This window comes from Scardinius erythrophthalmus (genome assembly GCF_964197995.2).
Source record: "Scardinius erythrophthalmus genome assembly, chromosome: 16".
Classification (NCBI taxonomy): Eukaryota; Metazoa; Chordata; class Actinopteri; order Cypriniformes; family Leuciscidae; genus Scardinius; species Scardinius erythrophthalmus.
The window spans coordinates 23,538,088-23,562,930 of record NC_138236.1 but is presented as its reverse complement, the minus strand read 5'-3'; the positions used below and the strand labels follow the sequence as shown (position 1 = coordinate 23,562,930).

General features: G+C 37.6%; 3 protein-coding genes across 4 annotated transcripts in view; 2 read left to right on the top strand and 1 right to left on the bottom strand.

The window, feature by feature from the left end:
• The window catches only part of LOC308704206 (kinesin-like protein KIFC3), a gene marked incomplete at both ends in the record, with an annotated part of 31,934 nt that extends 30,471 nt beyond the window's left edge, over window positions 1-1,463 (top strand). Inside the window, one exon of the mRNA XM_081388348.1 lies at window positions 1,332-1,463. Coding sequence (XP_081244474.1) covers window positions 1,332-1,463 — 132 coding nt within the window. The remainder of the gene's footprint in view (window positions 1-1,331) is intronic.
• A 1,406-nt stretch (window positions 1,464-2,869) lies between these two features.
• On the bottom strand, window positions 2,870-11,422 carry ccdc12 (coiled-coil domain containing 12). Its single transcript, XM_081388133.1, has 7 exons — window positions 11,273-11,422; window positions 10,360-10,433; window positions 5,743-5,822; window positions 5,165-5,226; window positions 4,990-5,024; window positions 4,787-4,863; window positions 2,870-3,233 (listed from the first exon to the last, which is right to left on the bottom strand). Exons 1-7 carry the CDS (start codon window positions 11,405-11,407, stop codon window positions 3,154-3,156), a joined length of 543 nt encoding a protein of 180 aa, XP_081244259.1. The 5' UTR covers window positions 11,408-11,422; the 3' UTR covers window positions 2,870-3,153.
• Window positions 11,423-16,579: 5,157 nt separating this feature from the next.
• The window catches only part of nbeal2 (neurobeachin-like 2), a 76,465-nt gene continuing 68,201 nt past the window's right edge, over window positions 16,580-24,843 (top strand). The window contains exon 1 of one of the 2 annotated variants that reach the window (XM_081388430.1): window positions 16,580-17,001. In XM_081388430.1, the coding sequence (XP_081244556.1) occupies window positions 16,951-17,001 (51 nt within the window). In that variant the 5' untranslated portion in view covers window positions 16,580-16,950. The remainder of the gene's footprint in view (window positions 17,002-24,843) is intronic. The other variant, XM_081388428.1, reaches the window with a different exon arrangement.

The window sequence follows — 24,843 nt, the reverse complement described above, 5'->3', positions numbered from 1 at the left end:
TTTCTTAAGATATATTTCATGTCTGTGAGGCATACGCTGAGTTTCGTTAAGTTAGGATGAGATGCGCTCCTGTTCACAAGCAATGCAAGTGACCGCGTGGGCGCCTCCATGATTATATTGTCTCTGCTATAGCCTATTTGCTTCTTATTTATCAAATCCAGGCATTTGGTTGATACAAAAATTATTAAAATTAAGATACAATTTATACAAAACGAAATTCACTTAAAAAAAGGCTTTCTACAAAACAAAAAGTGGTCAAAATCATGTCTGACCCACATCTCTCGATATATTGCGCAGCTATCTTAATGCGGTTCACTTTTCATAATCAACATAGATGAAAAAATAACATTATAATATTTTAACAAATATGAAACTAAAAGAGCTTATTTAATGGCTACAACACATAGGCATACAGACTCTCTATTTGTACAAATTGCTGCACAATTATTTTATTCTGAATTTTGCACGCATATGTTGAAAGGCATTTGTTTGTGCATGCATAGTAAAACATATCTGCAACCAGGGCCGGCGAGTGCACAATTGTGCCGCCCTTAGGGCTGATCCGAATACCATTTTTTGAACATCGAATATTCAAAGCTTCGGAGAGAGGGTGCTGAACATATTCTTCTCTCTAATAAATGCAGGAATCTTTATGTGTCTGTCTGTCTGTTTGTTTGCATTTTGATTATTTCGAGAACCGTTCATCCAATCGACTTCACAAGGGAGTGCAGTGTTGCATTTGGTGCAAATTGCAACATATATCAAGTTCACTGATAATTATGCGTTAATTATTATCTTAATGAATAATGTAACAAGGAGGAAGCATGTAAACTGCATTTTTTGTTTAGAATGGAATGGATCGCAAATAGATCCGAATGAAGAAACGTACAAAACCATAGTAGAAAATGGGTGGGCCCGGACCTAAAATGGGTGGGCCCAGGCCCACCCGGGCCCAATGGTAGCGCCGCGGCTGCAGTTGGCTACATGGATAGCTTATTTTTCATGTTACTAAATGCTTCAAAACTCTTACCTTACCATGAACCTTTTTAATTTTAGCTAATCTAGCAATTAGTTATCCTGGCAGCACTCATATTCTTAACAAAACCTTATACTTAAACAATTGCATGTACTAAATATACTAAACCAATTTTAACCAGCTTGTTCTATGTTTTGTAAAATATCCCTCAAAGTTCTTGAATGGTCTATAGGTAGTCCATGGGAATGCCATTTGATGGATCACAGAGTTAAACAACCTCCTACACAGTAATGTCAATTTTTAAATAAATCTAATTAACTAAAATACTTGTGTAAAAATTATTTGTCGTCTTTAGGTTTCATCTCTTGAGAGCAACGTCGGAGAGACCCTGTGCTCGCTAAAGTTTGCCCAGCGAGTGTGCAAGGTGGAGCTGGGCCCTGCTGCAAGAAAAATTGAGACGGGAGGACATAATGAAAACAAAAGTTAACGCATACCATCAACCCTCACAAGTAACCACAGGACCAGAAATGTCATTAAGTGTAGATGGACAAGCCTTGCACTTTTCAGCCCGTGGCTGAGGCTTCCAATCCTACTCAAGGGCTACAGTTCTGGAAACGTCTGTGAAGCCACATATTTAGCAATGGCTTTTCTCCATTAGCTGATCTGCATGTCAAAGTCTCACCAACACCCACCACCACCAGTATCAAGACAAGCTCTCCATCAACGTAAGTTCAAAATATCACTAAAGTGCAGAGGATATTTCAGCAAATCTTGCATAAAAAAAATTCTTCTCCTGATTCACAACGCAGGAGGCCACAGTATCTTAATCGCTTGAAGTTTATACTGATATTTACTCAAAAACATAAATTATTTGGTATAATATATTTAGAAAGTAATGGCCAAAATATGTTTGTTTGTGTATGGTTGGTGTGGACGTCCATGATTATGTTGTGTATGTAGAACCAGTCGATCTGTATTTTATTAGGTACAAAGGATGTGAGTTCAGCCGAATTGCACAAAAGGTGGTAGCTTAGCATTTTAGATCCAGGCTAATAACCAAAAGGTCATATTTTCAACAATGTGAGGGGGTGATTCATAAACCAGATAGTTCTTGAGTTATTTGACAGTAAGAAAATGAAGCCAGCCTTTGGATAAGAAAGCATCTGTTAAAGATGAGAACGAACGTAACTATACTTGACAATATGTGCAATAGCTTTTTTCTTAGTAGTGAACATCTAATTTTTTGGTTTGAGAGTAAACCACATTGAATAAAATGTTACTCTTAAACATTATAATATATTTTCATTATTAATTTGGAATAAATATACAACCATACAACAAAATATATATTTAAATGAATGATATAGAAGTATTAACTTTCTGGGATGTTTAGGATAAGTTTACGTTTGATGTGAATTGTCATAGTTGTCTCTTTAGTTTTAGCCATGTTACAGTGAGAGAATGATGAATGCACTTTATTGTCAAACACTTGTGCTGTTCATACAACTTGTCTTTTAACCTAAAAAAAGTGTACAGTAGGTCTATCATTCTGTTTGAGAAAATTGGCAGAATAGTTCTGGGGAAAAACAAATATTTGAGACTTGGTTTTTTATAAAGAAATTGGCTCAAGTACCCAAATTAAGTTATTAACATAAAATATATTAATTTAATAAAGTACTGCAGTTTTAGATGTAACATTCTCTTGAATTATGATATTTTGTATTCTCCTCTGTAATGAGAACCTCCCATTTAATGTAGATTAATGAGATAGGAGAGAAATACAACATGAACATGTCAATCTACCCCTTCTTTGTAAGGATTCAAGTTTAAATGAAACCTACTGACATTGGATAATGTTTTATCATAAAGCCCAGAAAGGAAAAAGACAGTCAATTTAGAAAAGAAACAATTGTTTACTAATAAACAACAACAAAATAATAAAAAAAAGAGATATTTGATGAGAGATTTGATGTTCTTTGTGTACTCCACATGAAAACACATTTCAACTCTTTCTGTATCATTCTCTCTCACACACAAACACTCACACTTATCACCTGATCTGGTTGTGTGTAAACTCATTCTGAGCTCAGCATAAGAAATGCATTTTAAACACACACTGCAATGTAATGGGGAATAGGCCAGAAAGTTCTAGAAAATCTGTTGTGTGGGACCATCATTCAGTCCGAGTCTCCCTCTTCCATGCCAACTGCTGCGACCGCTCCCGCCAGCTCTGCCTCGCTGCCCTTGAGCCGTTCCCCTGTGGAATCACACATGCCCAGACATAAGCTATGAACATGGGGTATGACTACATGACTCAAAAACACATGTGAGCTCTAGCTCTGATTGGTGATCTACAAAATATTTATTTTCTAGATAATACAGACTTTCATTTTTATTGTGGGTTTGAGAGAAAAAAACTAGAGTGTAGTAGTAATGTGTGTGCCATCCATATATGATGTCATTAAGAGACATCAGATCTCCAGGGCTTTTTAAATCCTCACAGCAATTAGCCTTACATGAAGCACGGGCGGAGCTCATTACAAAAAGGCTTTACAGCTATATAACTGATAAAAGTGATGTAGAGATGAGATGGATAGTGCTCAGTGCTACATTGCTTTTTTTTTGTCACCAGTCAAAAGCCATCCACACCAAGAACAACACCATTCTGTTTAAGTGCCTCAGTTATGTAATTTCCCACTCTAAATCCTCAAGCTCTTTAAAGTCAATGCTTTTTTTAATCATTCATCAGCTGGTTCTGAATGTGATTCCAATTATATAGTTCCTGTGTCATTAACATAATAGCTCTGGTAAGGAAACTCAGAATTTTAATATTACTTAATATTGTTATTGTTATCGTACTCTTGTGTGAACGCGCCTTAAAGGGGTCCTAATATGCCCTTTTATGAAGTCTTGATTTTGTTTTTGGGGTGTACTAGAATGTTTTCATGCTTGATTATGTGATTTTTTTTTTTTTACAATTTTACATTATTACAGCACCTCTCTCCTCAGTCTGGCTCGAACATACTGATTTCAATAAAGCCCCTCCTTCCAAAATACGAAATGTGCTGTGATTGGTTAGCTGACCCAGTGTGTTGTGATTGGCACTGCTTAGCATGTGTTCAGGAAATGTCCCAACCCTCCATAACTGAAAGCTCTTCTCTATTAAGGTTATTTCAAACCAATTCGAGCCCGATTCATACCCTGACAATGTTAACGAACAAGAGGATTGTCCAGAACAGATTTCATGCACAGATTTTGCAGGCATGGCTTTCACAGGACGTTTCAGAGTGGTATGTTTTTTGTAATATTCTTATACATTATAGATACGGTGTTATCCAGCATTTAATCATGATATTTGTCAGAAAAATAAGATAATAGAAACCGTAATCAAACACAAAACCATGGTTAATTTTCCTAAGGAGTGGTGAACCGTCTTACAAAAGCTACAGATAACAAGCTGTTCTCCATAAAATATGCAGCGCACAGTTAAATGTCCCTATTAAGAGCTGATATTCAGATATGACAGTGGTACACCAATCACAACAGACTGGGCCATCTGACCAATCAGAGCAGAGCAGGCTCTCGGAAAGGAGGGGTTTAGAGAGACCGAATCTTGCATCAAACCATTTCTGACACTATGTGAAAAAGAGGTGATGCTGCAATGAGAATTATGAGGAAATTAAAGTGTTTTTTGACCTTGGATGCTACAATAACCTATTGTTGTAGGCCCGCTAAACAAAATTAGGAATCTTAAGAATAGCATAATAGGGTCACTTTAAGAATTCCTGTCGCAGTCAGTGTCATACTTACGTATAAGTTCAGCAATGGCTTTCTGTGTTCGCCTCTCTAGCTTCTCAAGCTTCTTGGCAACGTCCCTCTTTAGATCCCTTTTACAAACACAAAACAGTCATTTTTTTATTAACAGCATTAAATGAATGAAACTTTATCTAAAATCAAATCACAGTGATATGATGTATGAATCTGTTTTATCAATAAAAATTTAAGGTTTGTACCAGTCTGGTTTTCTGGGGGCAAGATTGGCCAGATCCTGAGAACACAAGTCAAGAGAAAAAATATTTATTCCAACTTATTCCAAACGTTTGACAAATAGTGTAAGGAAACTGATGCTGTCCATATGGCATCATGTTTGAAAACTGAGACTTTGGATTGAGGGAAAAATCTACTCACCACTTCCTCAATCACAGGCTCAGGGTTTGCAGCTTCCAGTTGGTCCTTGACCTTGTCCTCCACTACAGGAATATGAAACAAGACCATTAAAGGAATAGTTTACTTAAAAATGAAAATTCTGTCATAATTTACTCACCCTCAAAATTGTTTCAAACCTGTATGAATTTCTTTCTTCTGTTGAAGACAAAAGCTATTTTGAAGAATGTTGGTAACCAAACAGTTGATGGACCCCATTGACTTCCATAGTATTTTTTTTTTCCTACTATGAAAGTCAATGGGGTCCATCAACTGTTTGGTTACCGACATTCTTCAAAATAATCTTCCATTTTGTTCAGCAGAAGAAAGAAATTCATACAGATTTGAAACAACTTAAAGGGTGAGTACATGATGACAGAATTTTCATTTTTAAGTGAACTATTCCTTTAAGACAACCTGTAACTCAACACCTGATCACCTGATGTAACATTATCAACCAGCATGAAAGGTCAGCTTAATTTGCAAGTATAAACATTTGAAAATATAATTTAAAGGTACAGCCAGTAATATTTATTGTGCAGGTAAGCCAGAAGCGTTCTCACCTGATGCAGGTTTTGCTTTGGGCACCTGTCTCTCCTTCAGCTCCTCGTCCTCCGGTGTGTAATTCCTCAGCTTCAGCTCTCTGCAAACATAATTGCAAAACTATGCAATTCACTCGCAGTTATGAACAAGTGTTAGTCACTGCCTCCATTATAACTTATTATTATATTCAAGAAGATAATACAAAGGCAAATCACAGGAAACCCCAGTAACCAGCAGGTGGCAGCGCAGATGAACATGTAGTTTGGACAGTGGGCAGCTGGTGCTATATGAGTGCTGAATCCATTCTGTGGCGGCATCCAGATCACATTCACTCACCATGTGTACAAAGCCTCACTTCATCTTTGAAGAACTAGCTAATTAGCATGTAGCACCTGACCGTGTCTAGGGAGCGCAGCTGAGAGGGGTTGAAACAAGCCCAATTATGGCATCACTCATCCTTGCAAGTTGCAGCAAAATGTGCCACTGGATCTTCAGGGAAGCACAGAGGATTCTTCACAGCATGATCAACAGAACATGAAAGTTTGTTTCAAACTGTCCTATAGGAGACTGAGAATTCATTTTCATCAAATTGCTTACTCGTTGGTCTCTTGAGATGTGTGCCAATTTTGTTCTCAAAAAGGGGGCTACAGCAGGCCCACACTCATCACCGCCTTATGATTTTTTAATAATTCATAATATTTGTAAAAAATATACGTGTTTACTTTGAGAAGTATAAATTCATTAAATGAATTATTAAAAAGGTTTCACATTACATTTTTAGTCATTACACTGAAACCTTTCTTGAAAATGGAATACAAATTTCAAAAACACATAAAACCAACATTAATACAAAAAGTACATTTCTAAGAACCTGGCACATGTGCTTTTAAACTAGATTTTTAAAAAACACGTTTCCTCTTCTCAATCGTGAACACTCTTATTTGTCATCAGCAATGTTTCCATCAAAAGTTGCAAATTTAACTTAAGCACGAAATTGGAATATCACATAAAACAGTTTCCATCCCATGTGTTCAAGACAACAAAACCGTCACTTCCCTGAAAATATCAGTAATAAAAAAATGGAAGTTTCTACAATTGGGGAAGCCACTGTGGCTCTTTTTTGTACATCATAAATTACTTACGCCTCAGAGCAAAGCAGACAAAACACATGTTTTTTTTTTATGTGCATTTAGAATTGATGCGCATCTTGGAGTTTCATCCAGAGTTTTTTTATGCAATCTCTCAAAATTCGCATAAAAACGGGTGGATAGAAACATAGCCATTTACTACAGAAGGTCCACATTCATCACCATCTGATCTAAATCAGAGCCAGTATTGAGTCAAGTGTCAACAATGTGATGTTTATTTTGTTTGTTCAAATAAATAATTCTTCTATAATGAACATAGAACTAAAAAACCTGTTTTAATATTTTGGGGGGGACTTTACATCAAACATGTCAAGGTGGTAATGAAAAAAACCTGGCGTAAACTTAAAGGTGCATTAAGCAAGTCTCTGAGTTTTTGCAGAACTATGCCCCCTCTGGCGGCAAGCGAAACTGCAACCAGAGGTGTGCACGCTCACGGACAAAAGTTTTCTTTTTTTTATCTTACGTGGAGTTTGCGTTGGTGTTTGAAATAAACTATAAGCAGGTCTCTTACAATCCTTCTTCTACGGAGAATGCCGGCGAATACACAAACCTGCCAGGCATAGCTATGTGAGCGTGCCGTGAACGCGCATGACGTCACGCCCAGTCTAAAATTCCGGCCCGAATCCCTCTTATTTATTTTACTTTACAGGATTATAGAGACAATCTCAGTGATCAGAGAAGGGCTCATTCAGCCCATCAGGCAATTGTTTAAGCATGTATGGGTTAGAAAACGGGTATTTTTAACATGAAAAGTTGCTTAATGCACCTTTAATATTATTTCTTAGAAAAAAATAAAAAAAATATTTTAAAGCATTTCATTGGTTATTTGTAACATTTTTGTCATGTGGTGCGACCAACATTTAGAAATCGGTATAAAAGTTTCTCAAACCCATATGAAACCAACATGAATACAAAAATTACACATTTTTAAAAAACGAGTTTTAAAAGATGATTCCTCTTGTTTATGGTGGACACTTGTTTTGTTATTGACCCAGCTACAGCAGGCCCACATTTGTCACTGCTTGATCTAAATGAATTTCAGTAGAGTCAAACCATGTAATTAAATGGGCTGGGAACAAACAGATTGTTAATGTCAGCTGTGTCACCACTCTTTTTCAATAGTCTTGGGTGTAGGGTTGTCAAAATAAAGCGTAATGAAATGGAAACAACGTCACCCAACACAAAGCATCACGACCGCTACCATAATAATACTCAAATTTCATAGCCAAAACCCATCAAGGGCAAGGCCCTGGAAAGCTGCACAACATATTATGACCCCAAACAAGTTTTGAAGCATGTTGGAAAAAACACTCAAAGCAACCGACTGAAACAAAGAGCTGGGAACGCCTCCCTGTCCTCAACTTTCCTGAAAAGACTTCCTGACCACCTGCTGGAACAATACAGGACCACTGGCTTTCCTCATCTACAGTAGAACAGCCAAACAATCCAACATTTTCAGAATGTCAACAGCCGTTTGTCAACCCTAAGTGAGCATTTATAACATCCTGAAGTCCTGAATAACTTGTGGCCAAGGGTTTGGACGCATTGCCTAGAACAGTATCCTGCTTTCTAATTTAATCACATACAGAAAGATGGGACTAATGCTCAAGGGACGGAGCTGAATTGAGGGCCTTGACAGTTTGGTGGAAGGTCTCTCGTTTCTCAGAGCCAGCAAAACAACCGAGGGGACCAACATTGGGCTTCCTTCACTCTAAAATAGGCAGCAGTGGAACAATAAATCCTGGCTGCTGACAAAAGTCATTTACAAAGTACAGCAATAACAAATGCGATGTGGTGAGATGGGCTGCTGCTTTGCTTGGGAAAATTCAAAGTCAAGTTGGAATTTTGATATTTGTCTTACTGCTTAAGCTGACGAAATACTGTCTGATGAAAGGTTGAGGTTCATTCAAAGCCTGAGCAGATATTCATTATCTGACTCACCTTAATTCAGATTTTTGACAGCTTAAACAAAAAGCCCAACAAAAGAGGATGTTTCCTCTTATTCAGGCTGGAAAACACTTTCAAGCACGATAAAGTACACTACCATTCAAAAGTTTCTGAAATAAGTCTCTTATGCCAACTTACAGCAGCATATTATTTGATCAAAAATACAGTAAAAACAGTCAAAATGATGAAATATTACAATGCAAAATAATTGTTTTCTATTTAAATATATTTTAAACTGTCATTTATTCCTGTTATGCCAAAGCTGAATTTTTAAGCATCATTATGCCAGTCTTCAGTCACATGATCCTTCAGAAATCATTCTAATATGCTGATTTGATGCTTATTATTATCAAACAGTTGTGCTGCTTAGCATTTTTGTGGAAACTGAGTTAAAAAAAGAATGTCAGGATTGTATTAATCATATTAAGTTCAATAGACCTGCGTATATTTGAAATATTATAATTTTGTCTTTACTGTCACTTTTGATCAATTTAATGTGTACTTGTTGAATAAACATTTTTTAAAGTATTAAAAAAGTTAATTTTGATTAATTCCAGTTGTCTCCATGAAAAAAGATCATAAAATATGTCCCTCTATAACCAGTTCAATTTTTGTTTCCCCGATTTAAAAAAACCTGAAAGACAATTCAAACTGTCATTTTGTTTTTGTTAAGACAAGTAGATTATTTGTCAGATATTGCAGCATTGAAGTGTCACAATAACAAGTGTGCTGGGCGGTGAATTACACCTCATTGTTTCCAAGCTGTGTCGCCATTTTAATAATGGATGTTTAAGGAGACACACCTTAAAAAACATTCTCTCCCAGACAATCTCCCATATCAGCTCCATTTCAAAAACCTCCTCGAAAAAAGTAAAGCCCACAAAACTGTAGATCAATTAAGGTTAATAGGTTAATTTAGTCATCATTTACCCGCCCTTGTGTCGTTCCAAAACTCTATGATTTTCAAACATAAAAGAAGATATTGTACTAAATGTCTCAGTGTTTTTAGTTCATACAATTGGAGTCAAAACTGTTTGGTTACCAACAATCTTCAAAATATCTTCTTTTTTGTTCCACAGAAGAAAGTCATACAGGTTCGAAATGACATGAGACCAAGTAAATGAGGGCAGTATTTTCTTTTTTTCGTGTGAACTATGTACTAAGGTAGACATAGTCCAGATATTGGGGGACGAGTGTTTAGGAACCTTTGCAAACTGTTAATGCCAAACACCTCTTGAGCTCAGGGAGGAGGGGAGCACAAGGGTTCTGTGAATCTGAAAGTAAACAACGGAAAAAAGCAGAGAGCTCGAGGCCTTGGCTTGAGCCTGAAATAGAGCTGAGAGCAAGAGAGACCTTTACCTCGCAGCCCTTCTTAAGATCATGTAAACGGAGTACAGCTTTGTTATTTATTGCCCATTTACAACAGGCAGTCTTTTCAACGAACTCATATTTGTTTCTAAATGGTGGAACTGAGAATTTAGTTTAGTTCTTTGCAGTATTCTTCGGTAGAAGTGACACCAGACTTTATATCTGTGTGTTTACCTGTGTCTGTCCTCTGTCTCGGAGACCTCCGGAGCTCTTTTGCTCGCAGGCTCTCCATCCTCGGGTGCCTGTCCCTGTAGTTAAAAAACAACAACTAGTTAATGTGAACAAAAGGAAAAAATCCAAAATGTTGATCCAAAACTATATTAAACTCTGATGAAAACTGTCATAAAATAACACACATGAAAACTCTGATGCACAATGAATCATAGCAAAAGCATGACTGTGCGCATTTAAGGAAACAGGTTAGTTAAACTCTAACGACATTTGTGGTATGTCGATTCCCACTGATAATAACGGGCTTGTTCCTCATGTTTTAAGGTATGAATTTTAAGGAAGCACTGAATCTAGTTATAGGGTGAATTCAGGGTGATTGGGACACTTTTTGCCATTGAGATGACTTGGAAAAAGTGTCTCAATCAACCTGAATTCACCCCTATGTTACTGTATAGAGAAGACAAATCTTCATTCCATGTAATTGTGATTATTTCTGTTAGAAAGTTACCAGCACAGCTGATCGGTTTGCATGACCTATCCTACAGGCGAAAAAAAGCTTAAACCTACCTAAAACATGCTTGCTTATCAAGCCATTCTACAATCATAGTAAGTATGTGTTCAATGATCATTCAAGCATAAAAATAAAATATCAACTGAGTCGGAAATGCTCTCTTTTTTTAGAGCTAACTTCTTTGGATAACAGACTGGAAAATAAATTCACTAAAAGTAAGACGGAGGGGAACATTAAAATTACTCAATCCTCTTGATGACAACTGATGCTAAATGTCTCATAAAACAATCTGAAATGCTTAACGTTGAATTGTTTTGCTAACATGCTAACTAAAGCAAGTTGGCCGGTGAGCGCGCTTTATTTACCCGATGTCTTAAAGAAAATAACATTTATTACGCAACTCACTTGAAACTGTCGGTCTCGTAGAGCTTTTAATCGTTCTTTCCTTTTCAAAGCTTGCTCTTGTAAAGAACCCACAGGCTTCTCCATGTTAAAAATTAAAGCATGGGTAGCAGGATCGATGAATCTGCAATCGATCATAAGGTCTGTCCGAGCGAGGCTGCTAGAGGAGCACCGAAACAGCGATTTTGTATAAACTACCAGTCAATAATGTAAATAACTATAATACATTGAATAAAGTGATAACATATTGATAATATGATGTTTATTAAATGTTTACAAATAGAAATTAATAAATAAACAAATGGCTGTATTTACATCATTTGCTCAAATAATTATTAGAAGTTAACAGGGATGCACCGATATTAAAATTCTAGCTAACATTAATAAGCTGATAATTATGGAATGCTAACTGATAAATAGCTGATTTATCAGTTGAAATCCAGAAAATAAAATCAATAGTTTTAAATGTTTTAACTGCCTATAGACTTCAAAACATTCAGTAGGCTACTTATGTAAGATGGACAACTAATATGCTATACGCTATGGTCCATTAAAATAAGATATAAAGTAATAAGATAAAGTAATTTTATGAAAGATTTAACAGCACGTTTTAATAGGCTACACACAGCTCTATTCATAAAAGAAAAAAAAAGAAAATAAAATAAAAAAATCATAACGCCAAAAAATGGCCAGTACAAGTTCTCCGAACAGGCAAACAAACACCCCGAACGTGACATGGTGTGGAATGTAGGGCATTGCCATGGCAATACAGCTGCCTCAAGGTCCATCCTCTTCCCATGTTGGCCAAATAGTCACAAAGATGCACTTAGTATACAAATAGTGCATTATGGACCTTAGACTGTCATTTTTATTTGATGGATTACTAAAATGAGTAAAATGTTAAATATTTTAGGTATTGTTTAAAGGGTTAGTTCACCCAAAAATGAAAATTCTGTCAGTAATTACTCACCCTCATGTTGTTCCAACTGCGTAAGACCTTCGTTCATCTTCGGAACACAAATTAAAGTCGGCATGAAACGGAAGTTGAGATTGTAATTTTTTCCTTGTTGTGACGCATATCCGAGTGAAACGGCTTCTGAAATTAGAAAAAAATGTAGGGCGGGGATTGATTTCGTCCTTCGGGAATTGATTGGATCGTTGGAGGTTTGGCGTTGCAAACAAAATCGAGGCAGATTTGAATGTCAGTTTACGTTCAGTTGTGGAGGATTTCTCTCCACCAGACTCCCCACCGTTACCCTCCCCTTCCATTTTTTATTTTATTTTATTATTCCCGCGAACCAAGATGAGTCAAGTCAAGTTATCAGCCTTATTAGACATTCTCTGTTATCAGTCAAGTTCACCCTCGAGAGCATCTCGATTATAGCCGCACCCTCATCGGCTCTGGCCGCACCCTTTCGCCATGGCACGTGACCGAAAGAGAAGAGAGGTCGTTTCGAGGGGGGAGGGAAGGGTAATGTATTTGATTAAAGATTATAAGGGTACATGAATTTTAAAAAAATAATGAAGTGCACAGATAAATCATTTATAATAAACACTACAATATTACATATAAGAAGAAGATTTGTCAAATTTGATTTCATGCCGACTTTAAGATATTTTTGATGAAATCTGAGCCATGTCTCACTCCTCCATAGGCTGCTATGTGACCGAAACTTGCTGGCCCAGAAAAGTTATTAAAGAGATCGTTAATATAGTCCAAGTGACTCCAGTAGCTCAATCTTAAGTATATCAAGCGACGAGAATACTTTTTGTGCGCAAAAACAAACAAAAATAACGACTTTATTCCACTATTCATTTCCTTCTCTCTGGACCTCTAGTTGGTTCGCGTAGTGTTTTTGCGCAGCGCGTCTGTGTTACACGTCACCACGTAGGCTCACAATTGGCCGAAGCGGGTCATGTGTGTGATGCGTGATGACGTGCAACACAGACGCGCAGCGCAAAAACACTACGAGGCCCAGAGAGAAGGAAATGAAAAGTGGAATAAAGTCGTTATTTTTGTTTGTTTTTGCGCACAAAAAGTATTCTCGTCGCTTGATATACTTAAGATTGAGCCACTGGAGTTACTTGGACTATATTAACGAACTTTTCTGGGCCAGCAAGTTTCGGTCACATAGCAGCCTATGGAGGAGTGAGACATGGCTCAGATTTCATCAAAAATATCTTAATTTGTGTTCCGAAGATGAACGAAGGTCTTACGCGGTTGGAACAACATGAGGGTGAGTAATTACTGACATAATTTTCATTTTTGGGTGAACTAACCCTTTAAGGGTAATGGGCTAACAGTGTGGTAGTGTGGTAAATATTTGCTTTGATTTAGAATGGATCTATTGTTTAGGTTGTGGTATCTCTTATGCCAAAGCACCATCAAAAGCATATTGTTGCTCCAGTACAGCAGCAAACACAGCAGACCCTTCAGAACTCAATAATTATGTTAAATATGGTGGTGTCACTGCACATGCCTTTAGGAAGGACACTAAATGAGATCATTCAGACTCTCAACCAACACCAGTTTATTTGCATTGAGTTTGCATGGGTTCTCATGGATCCAATGGCCATTGTATGGATGGAAATCTTGAATGATTTTGACTGTAAAATAGTGGTCATTTACTTTTAAAAGATTGGGCTGTGGGGAAAAAATAACATAGTTTTGCAATAAAAACAGCAACAAGAAGGAATATTAATACATCATAAGCCATGACAGGCCAAATGCATGTATTAGAAAAAAAAATAGGTTTCATATACATTACATGTACAATACATTAATGTAGCAAAGTATGTTGTTGTGGGAAGAAGGAGGTGGGAACCAGCAAACGTGTAACACACTTTAATAATCATTAAATAAGCAATTATAAAATGAAAGTAAAGGCGGCAGCCCCTCACTGACGACGGACGACTGCCGCCACATATAAAAACAAAACATAACGTAAATAGTCCAGCCAGGCCTGGTCCTCCTCCTTCACTGTCGTCGCTCCTTCTTTTACGCTTCCGAAGCTCCTCGTGAGAAATACGAGACCGGTGACGCTCATCAGTAATCACACCACCGGAGTTTAGAGTTACATTGTTTCTTTTCCAATTGATTATGTAAAAACAATTATGTACATGAAGGCCAAAATTAGCAAAAATGGACAGTATGAGCCCATTACCGTGTTAAAAGGAAAAAGTGATACAAAGTCATGGGATAGCTTTAATGTTTTATTGTTTGTTTTTTTGTGACTGGGTGTGTTTAGGCATAAAGTAATAATTAAAAAGACAAACAATATGGATCATAAATTCCATTTATGATGTATGATTCCATACTATTTTTTAAGTTATAATTTATAGACATTTTAAGAAAGAAATTATTTACCTGTTGAGAGTATGTTGACAGTCTGTGTAGTTGTATTGCTGAGCTCCAGAAAATCAGTAATGAGGAGGCTTTGACAGTTACAGATTTGAAAAACAAAAAGGCGGGAATAAAGAACCCTAAACTCCAACACAAAGAACCATTTCAGCATATCAAGGGTTCTTCAGGATGATACGGTTCTAAATAGAACTGTTACTACTTGTAAATTAGTGTGTCCTTTACAGTGATGGAGAATTCTGTTTGTTTTGGTTTTACCTGTGCCTCCAGAGCTTTTTCTGTCTCTCCAACTTCAGGTGTCCATCCCTGTAGTTAAAAAAAACATAATAATAATAATACTTAATTAATTAAAATGAGCAATGAGACAAATACCCAACGTACAGCAAAACCCTGAGACACAATGAATCAGTGCCAATGTCCTAATGTGTACAGCTCAATTTCAATCAAGATATCAAATCAATCAATCGAAACATATCAAAACAATGTTTTCTCTTTTTTTTTTTGAGGACTGAGATTTTATTAAGACATGAGTTTTAATAAGTCAATGGTGATAATAACTATATACTAGCATTTACAGAAGAAAGAAAGTCATACAGGTTTGAAACAGCATGAGAGTGAGCAGCCTAAATGAAGCTAAATGAACGTAGCGCGTCTGTGTTGTACGTCACACGCATCACACATGACCAGCGTCGGCCAATAGTGAGCCTACGTGTGACGTACAACACAGACGCGCTGCGCAAAAACACTACGTGAACTCACTCGAGGCCTAGAGAGAAGGAAATGAATAGTGGAATAAAGTCGTTATTTTTGTTTACTTTTTGCGCACAAAAAGTATTCTCGCCGCTTTATAAACTTAAGATTGAGACACTGATATCACATGGACTACTTTGATGATGTCTGTATTGCCTTTCTGGACATGGACAGTATGCCGTCCATTGACTTTCAATGGAGGAACAGAAAGCTCTCGGACTAAATCTAAAATATCTTAAACTGTGTTCCGAAGATGAACGGAGGTCTTACGGGCTTGGAACGACATGAGGGTGAGTCATTAATGACATAATTTTCATTTTTGGGTGAACTAACCCTTTAATCTATGTAAGTGAATCAAAATAAAGTAAACTGTGACATATTATACCCAAAAATTCTTCATACAGTGGACTACCTGTAAAATTTATAAAAATTTGTGACCAAAAATTATTCGACACTTTGACCTGACCATGTTTTGCTTAAACACTGCTTAAGTGGTTTAATTGGTAATGTGACCTTTTTATGCCACAGACATAAATCATACTTAGAAACATAATCTTATAAACAGCTTATAAATGAAACTAAATCAGCTTATAAATGAAACTAAATGATGTTTTTTGAAAATGTAAAGTGCCTAAGTTTCCTGTGTGGTAGGTTTAGGGTCAGGGGATAGAATATACAGTTTGTTCAGTATAAAAATCATTATGGAAAGTCCCTATAAAACATGTAAACCAGGATATGTGTGTGTGTGTTCATGTTTCTCTATCCCGGTGGGGACTTCAACCTGAATGCACAGGCTCATGGGGACTCGTGTCACCGTGGGGACCTACATTGAGGTCCCCATGAGGAAACAAGCTTATAAATCATACAGAATTACTATTTTTTTTTAAAGTGTAAAAATGCAGAAAGTTTTCTGTGATGGGTATGTTTAATATATATATATATGTGTGTGTGTGTGTGTGTGTATACACACACATATTCTGATCTTTACTTCTTAATTAAAATTTTGTTTCCACAAACCAATCCACCAGGAAAAGTATATGTGCGCTCCAGTGCAGTGCCATTCCATCCATGCTAATTTTCACAATCCGCTGTGACACTGTGATGCTTACTGGTTTTCCTTCATCTGTGTGTAGCTTTGAGGCAGACAGAACTCCTCCCGGCTCTTCCTCGGTTTGCTCTCTACTGCCTCTGTAACGCTCAAGAGGAGGGCAGTGTGAACAGGGTTCTGCGTGCACTGACAAGTGCTTTTAACTCCCTTAGAATTCCTCTAGCAGAGATGCACGTTTATCCAGCGCCTATTCGGCGACATTTCTCAAATGTTGCTCTCTACATTCTCTAGTTTCTCAGCACGGAATTGTCATTTTGACCCACCCTCCGTCTAAAAGACATGCAACTTTGGGAGAGCTTGGCAACCAGGTAGAGGACCGCTGTACAGCAGCATGCTGTTTCTAGCAAACAAAATTCCCTGGATCTTCGCTGAGTCAATCCACGGATACTTCGTTTGTGGATGTATATTCAGATGGTTTGATTGACGCGTAAGTGGAAGGAATACGCAGAAAGGCGAGTGAGAATGGCTTCGAAAGAGCGACTGTACGAGCTGTGGATGTTATATTACACTAAGGTGAGTCATGAGCAGGCGAACGCGCGAGCCGCTCGACACCTGTTGCCTTCTGAGTTTAATGTTGTCGCAAACTTGCCACTGTCATTTAATATTGTGTCGCATCCTGCATATAGTTATGTGGTAAACATATTCGCCATAATTCCCTGCCCCTTTGTGTTGGAACAGTTTCAGGAAGTGCGCCTGTGGTTATTTTTTGGGAAGGTTGCGCGTGCACGTACAGAGTGAAAACATTTGACGCTCACTTAATATTTAATTAGTATTTTGTTATGAAGCGATTGACACTTGTGATGACAAGGACCGGTGATATTTTAGCTAAGCACTACAGTTCATCACAGATCAGTTTGATGTTTGCAGTTATTCTGTACAGGTCTAGTGTTTACCTGTGTGAGCCAGGTAATGTCATGCTTCCTTCTCCTCACGTCTCTTAGGTACGTTTACACGACAACGATGTAGCTAGCCTACTAAAAACGGAAAGGTTTTTTTTTTTTTTTTGCGGACAGGCGACGGCGTTATAAAAAACGACCCTGTTCACACGGATCCGCAAAAAAATGATTCAAATCGCTGTATTATTCATGCCAGGCCAGTAGTTGGCGAGGTCACTTTGTAATCAAAAATTACGCGCCTCTGTTAAACACGTAATAAGCTTCAAGTTGAAATGTTAGCCTCATAGCATAATTGCCTAAGACATATTTAAAAAAACTTGACTAGGCAATTATGCTATGAGGCTAACGTTGTTCATTATGCAACATGACTTGCAAATTATGTGGTTTGTTTATTTGACCAAAATCAATAGCAGTAATAAATCTGCAATGTATTATAATGTTTTAATTTCACATTGCCGTGGGTAGTCTATTTTTCAACTAAACTTGAATTGTTTATCGTTTATTTAAATAATTCATTTTCTTTGTTATTGCTGGGATGTTTTAGATTTATTTCTCAATTAGCCATGTCCGATTCGCGAACAGATCAAGTCGAATCTTTTCAGTGAATCAGTCAAACCGGCTTCTAACGATTCGGTCTAAACAATTATTCACGAATCGGTTTCAGCCATTAAGTGTGCTGCACACATTCTGAAAAATGAAGTACGAAATCGCATACTCTCTTGAGTAGGTACTTATTCTGAATAAGTAATTACTTCACGACCGCTAAAAAAAAAGGATGTTCTAGTGTCGCGACTCACTCCACCTCAGGATCACTACTGCGCACACTCTGGCGCCAAATGACGTAACCAGTGCAAGATGTCAACTGTTATTTCATGGATATTATGACATTCATCTTTTTTACAGTCTATGGTCCGAGCAGTATACTTGTCAACAGTTCACAGATTTGTTGAATCTAAAATAGAATGCTTACGGTTTTGAGAGATGACAGTTTTATCAGCAGTTTTATGACTTTGTTTTTATGAGCTAAATCACAGTTGCAACAAACTGAACTGGGGCTCATGAAATCACAATGCAAACTATTAATAATAAAACTTAATCAACAAAAAATAGATTATCAACAGATAATGTCCAACCATAAAAATGTTTATACAGTTTAATCAACATCAGTATGTGCATCCATGACTTCTTTTCTGAGATATTTAGAATATGTAATAATACACCCCAGGATATTAGGGGACGCTTGATTATGCTGTGACATAAAATAATCGCTGAATCATTTTTTAACTGGTTCATTGAACTATTCTGGAAGAATCCTTCTCTTCACTATGAATAAGAAATGGACATGCCCCAAGAAGAATGGTTGTTTGACAACACCCTCTGGCGGTGTACACAAAGACCAAATTGCACTTCTGCGTATTTTTGTGAGAGATTATGTTATATTGTTAAAACAAAACGTAAAGTTAGACATCCATGTGTTCCATCTGAAACTCTGTCATGACCACTTTTTAGGGTCAGCAGCTGAAGTCAGCTGTAATGGCTCACTATTTGAAGTATTCTTTATGAATGGCTACCATGGTAACCAAAACAGCAGGTGCAGGATACAAGAAGCACAAGGGGTCACCATAGAGAAATGTTGACTACAGATCACTGTTTTAATTTGGTGCTCGCACTCTAAAATATTGTATAGTTAACAGATTGCATGGAATAGCAGCTGTATGAATTATGCAGTGTTCTAGTCTGGTCTTGCCATTGGCACAAAGTTGTCCAGATAGCTTGGAATGTTTCTCTAGATCTCATTCATGGTATAATCCAAAAACGAAACCCTTTGTCATTCCATTCCCATTTATTAATAACTGCTCACATACAGCTTACAGAAATCCACACATACCAGACATGTAAAGTAGATGACATAAATGTGATTTTCCATTAAACAATGATAAAAGGTGAAGTGTATGTGATTTTTGTACACTCATGTTTATGGGTTGGTTTCGCCCTCATGATTCAAACTCTGTTTGAAACACCCATTTTAATGGCACTGCTTGCAACTGTCTGCTGAGATTCTAACTGGATAAGGCCGACTGGATAGTTGAAAATGGACTTGTTTTTCCTCTGGGCTCATGAGGCTGTGCTCTGTTTTAAATCAATGTAAACCTCTCCTCACCTATTATGCAAGTCATTTGACCATAGAATAAGTCCTGTGTCCTGTCCTCCCAATGTAATGAGGTCTCATGGGAATCTAGTAAAATTGGACTGACACAATGTTTGCCTTTAAGCTTTTTTATTTCTTTTAAATTTGTATCATTTGCTATTGCATGTTATATCAAAGTCTGGTTGTTAATTTAAATTCGTCATGAAATGAATATTCATCCAATCTATTTTCTAAAACAATTCGTCCATGTAAAAAAAAGTTTCAAAAAAAGTTTTGACCTCGTAATTTTTTATCAAAATATCATACCTGGATCTTCTGGTGAAAACCCCATCCCAGCAAGCTTGCTTTCTTCTGGCTTTATTGAGTGCAACGCACACATCTCAAGAGCCAATCAATAATTTATGCGTAGAGTCCCCATCCTACTTTTCCCCCAATAATGTATTACTTTCAGATGTACATCACAATATGGAAGAAAAAATCTACTGTAAATTTTATTTATTGTAACTGTTGTATTTAGTAATATTTTAATTCTGGCTCTGATCAATATGTCACTCATTTTACTGACTCCTAGTGGTGTGGATGTAGCATTACATGAAATCAAATGTTTGCTGGTATAGATATAGGCACCATTTGCAGTCAGACATGATTAATGCATTTAATGAGGAAGTACAGAATTACAGAAAGGCTACCAAGATAGAGTCAAGCGGGAAGGAAGTCGACCGGAAGTTGAAGCCGGCCGCGTGCCACCATCTTGTAGCAGAACTTCACCTGCTGTTAGCATCCCATTGATTCCCATTCATTTTGGTGTCACTTTGACGGCGAATAACTTTACATCTGAGGCGTTTGAAGACTCCATTTGTCCATTATTTATTTCTAAAGAAACACGACAATGTATAAAATGCTCTATTACCTTGTAGCTTATGTTATGGCCCCGTAGAAGCAGTTTTTGTAAAAGTAGGCTAACGATTGCGTCATAACCACCCGACTCTCTGTCGCACAGTAGAGAAATTACCGTATTGACGGGAGGAGAAGCTCGCGGGCAATCGGGGGGACGTGGAGGCAAAATGACAAAATAATTAATCAGAATACCTAGCAAAAGTTTCTCCTGCTACTAGCTCATGGACAGCTCCTACTCACGCTCTCCGTCTCTGCAAGATTCGGAAGGGAATGATTCAGATTTCTCTCGGCACAGCTACTAGAAGACTGACGGGTTGCTCACGTCACATCTACGTCGTCAAGCTCTGTTTGAGTCGGTTTGAGTCTGCGCGTCAGGAACGGAAGTCCTAAAAATTCGCTAAAAATGGGCTTCACTTGTCTCAATTGAGTTCCAATGAGATGGCTCTGTCCACTTCTTTTACTGTCTATGGATAGAGTGAGTCATGTGATCTCAAGATGGCCACCCCCATGAGGTGACCCACTCCATGTAGAATTAAACAGCTTCTATAGGCTGTTATGACAGGAGTCTTCATCACATGTGAGTCTGTGATTTCATAATACGAATGCTGGCTGCCTTGTCTTTAGAACTGAATACTCCTTCCCCATCAGAGGCAGCAGTACACAATCTGTGAAGAACAGCTAAGTTTAATGTCATGTCATTCTGATGATCTTGCTGTATTGTAATGTGGTGCCAGCCTTTTTTAATTTGGCTGTTGGAGCAATGCTGCCTCTCTGTCAGACCACTTCCTCTTGAGTGTGCTGTTCAGAGGACAACACTGATGTGATAAAAACCACTTCCCGTCATGGTTGCTACCATTTGTAACCTCCCAGAACAACCTGTTTTTGAGTTGACAAACAAATGGTACACATCATCACACCAGTTCAGTTCAGCTGAAGCCCAATGAGGAAGAGGTTTTGGAAAATAACACTCTTGTGTTTGTTTGTTGTGATTTTTCATGGTTGACACTGTACATTCTATGAGCATCTGATATGTACATGCTTGAGCTAGTTGTCTGGATCTGTATTAGAAATAGTTTTCTAATTTCTACAATGGAAGAAACAGTCCCACAAAAATAACAAACCTATTGTAATTTATATCTTCCAGTGTCTAACTTTGTGTGTGTGTGTGTGTGTGTGTGTGTGTAAACAAAAGAAGATTCTGGAGCTTCTGGCGTCCACACAAGGAAAGTGAACGATGATTTATATTGCAAAAACTGAAATTATGTCTGCATTGGTTGTTGCATTTTACATAACCAATGTAATTTTGCGTCAATGATATCAAACCTGGTGCGCATCTAAAGGCATGCATTTTTATCTGTTATAAAGAAGTTTGATGTTAATTGGCACTGGTTGGCATTTGTTATTATTTTTTATTTTATTTGTTAGTTTTCATGCAAGTGCAAAAAAAATTCAGAAGAGTAGATTATCAGAGATTAGTTTAAATCACCATCTTTGTGTGAAAAACAGAAGCGTCAAACTAAATAGCTCATGTTGTTTTTCACAGAAGAAAAAAATAATACAGGGTTGAGATGAGGATGAGTAAATGATGACCACTGATAGAACACCATAGAATTTTTCACCAAATCTATGTTACCATCAACGTGAAGAAGTACAGACCTTCTGGACTCCCTCACAGTAACATCAATCATATGCATATTACGTCATATTACAACATTTTTTCATTTGTTGGTTGCTCCTCACACATGTTCCTCCTAGGAGGAGGCTGACTTGACAGGTGTCTATGTTTTTACAGACTTGTTCTACCTGCTTGTTAATCTGAATAGATTTTAGTATTTTGTAACAATAAGTTGAGAGTCCTTGTGTAGGCAGCGGTGAAAAGACATCACCCACCTCAATTCTTTCAACTGCCATTATGTACCGTTGTCATGTACCAGTAAGTCAAGTTTTTGAACTATATGTCACGTTTAAGACAAATGTTTGTGTACAGGTGCCATTATTTGACCTTAATCTGGTGTAAATGCCAGCGTTGTGCATGCGAGGCACTAAAAAGCATTTTCAGCTCGTTTTATCTATTCCCTCACATTCCTGCAAGCAATGAGAAACGGCCCTCGGATTCCCCAGTGTGGTGGAGCCAACAAAGAGCAACTTCTTAAAAGCAAATCTAAAAAGACTTTGTGCTGGATAGTTCAATACTTTAATAGATACTTAAAGTTATTCAACAGGGCTTTTCCTTTCCAGAGCAAAACGCCCAGAGAACTAATTTAACACTCACTCTTAAAAATACAGGTTCTTTATTGGCATCTATGGTTCCAAATCCCTAACCCTAACCTGTTTTTTGAAAGAGTGTTGTGTAATCCAGGCCGTCCTCTTGATGGACGCAGTTCGTACCATTCAATAACATTGCTTTGAAGAGTTTTGCTGCATATTGGATTGCCAGTTGCATGTCACTGCAGTACCCTTTCAGAAGATACACCTTTGTACTAAAGAGTGCATAATAATACCTCAAAGGTACATTGGTACCTAAATTGTACATATTAGAACCTTTTTAAAGGGTAATTAATTGATTCATTTCCTTTTAAATATTTTTTTTATCGTCACTTGACTAAGCTTCCAAACAGTTGAAATGGTTTGAGCGTTTACAAAGTGCATACTTATCACTTTGATTAGGCCTAAGGTCACTCACTGCCCAGTTTTGAAGAATGAAAAAAGCTTTATAAGTAGAGCATATATGCTACTATACATTGCAGTTCACACTGCTTGCTTACTGTAGATTGTTGTAGTGCATACTAGATCTTTCTACAGATATATTCATATATTTAGTACATGTTTAGAGGCTGAGTATAACTGCCAATGTCTATTCTTGCTCACTAATGTTTTTATCAACAGAAACAAGATCTTTCTAGAAAATGCACTACAGCCCAGGATAGCACCAAAATGATTTCCATCAGGGTCTGAGTATGTAACGTTTTAAGCAGACATGAGAATGACTCTGCGCTGTCAAACCCAACCCAATTTCACAGTGCAAGTTACAGCAAACAGTTACAACCTGTTCTTTGAAAAGCAGATTAATCAAAAAGATACTTAAAATAAGTTTGCTACTTCCTGATTTTGTAATGCGTTTTATGACCTTCACACATATTTTGTTTGAGTCATTGACGCAGGCACTGACTTCATCACCCGCTTAAAGTGGCTGAGGATGTGCACACAAGCAGGCTGTCTGGATGAACCAGAAAGCTGTGATCTAAGCCTTGACCTCAGGCTTTTGCATTGATGTGTCAATGTTATTGTTTTTGTCCAGTGGATTTGTTTTATGTTGCAAGACGTTCTTTATTACTCAACTGCATGGTGATTTATTGGGAGATCTAATCATTCTTTTTTATGTAAATCTATGTGTCTATATGTATCTGCTTGTTTGCTCCAGACAGTAGTTATAGGCTTTTCCTGACCAGAAAATATGAAACAGGAGAGCAGAATTTGTTGTTCTGTTCCAGTAGTAGGCCGTTTCATTTATGGTATTATAATCGGTTGATTATTTTGACGATTAATCGAGTAATCTGATACATTTTTTGTGGTAATAAAAATAGACCCATGTGAACAATAGCCTTTAAAATGACTTAAAATAGTTTTTGTAAATATATAATTATATTAATAGGTTCAAATAAAGTTTTAAAAGCAAGTAATCATATGGTTTTTTTTGAACAACACTATTAAAATACATTATGTAATCTACATAATATAACAATCAACTTATGTACATTATGTAATAACAAATGCCTGCAGAGGGCCAACGGCCTTGTGATTGTTGTTGTTACACTTTACAGCATGATCAAAAAATCGAGATAATAAAAATAATATTTTTGCGGATGATGTTGTCATGTTGGCCCCATCAGACCAGGACCTCCAGCATGCACTGGACGGTTTGCAGCCGAGTGTGAAGCAGCTGGGATGAGAATCAGAGCCTCCAAATCGAGGCCATGGTTCTCAGTCGGAAAAGGGTGGCTTGCCCACTTCAGGTTGGTGGAGAGTTCCTGCCTCAAGTGGAGGAGGTCAAGTGTCTTGGGGTCTTGTTCACGAGTGAGGGAAGGATGGAACGGGAGATTGACAGACGGATCGGTGCAGTAATGCGGTCGATGTACAGATCTGTCGTGGTGAAGAAGGAGCTGAGTCGCAAGGCGGAGCTCTCGATTTACCGGTCAATCTACGTTCCTACTCTCACCTTTGGTCATGAGCTGTGGGTCATGACCGAAAGGACAAGATCCCGGATACAGGCAGCCGAAATGAGTTTTCTCCGCAGGGTGGCTGGGCGATCCCTTAGAGATAGGGTGAGGAGCTCGGTCACTCGGGAGGAGCTCAGAGTAGAGCCGCTGCTCCTCCACATCGAGAGGGGTCAGCTGAGGTGGCTCGGGCATCTGT

Excerpts from the sequence above, each read along its gene's own strand:
- ccdc12 (XM_081388133.1), bottom strand. The coding sequence starts at position 11,407 with ATGATCGATTGCAGATTCATCGATCCTGCTACCCATGCTTTAATTTTT. Across the intron at positions 10,434-11,272 it reads TACGAGACCGACAGTTTCAA|GGACAGGCACCCGAGGATGG; the intron begins GTGAGTTGCGTA and ends TTTTAACTACAG. Across the intron at positions 5,823-10,359 it reads GAGACAGAGGACAGACACAG|AGAGCTGAAGCTGAGGAATT; the intron begins GTAAACACACAG and ends TTATGTTTGCAG.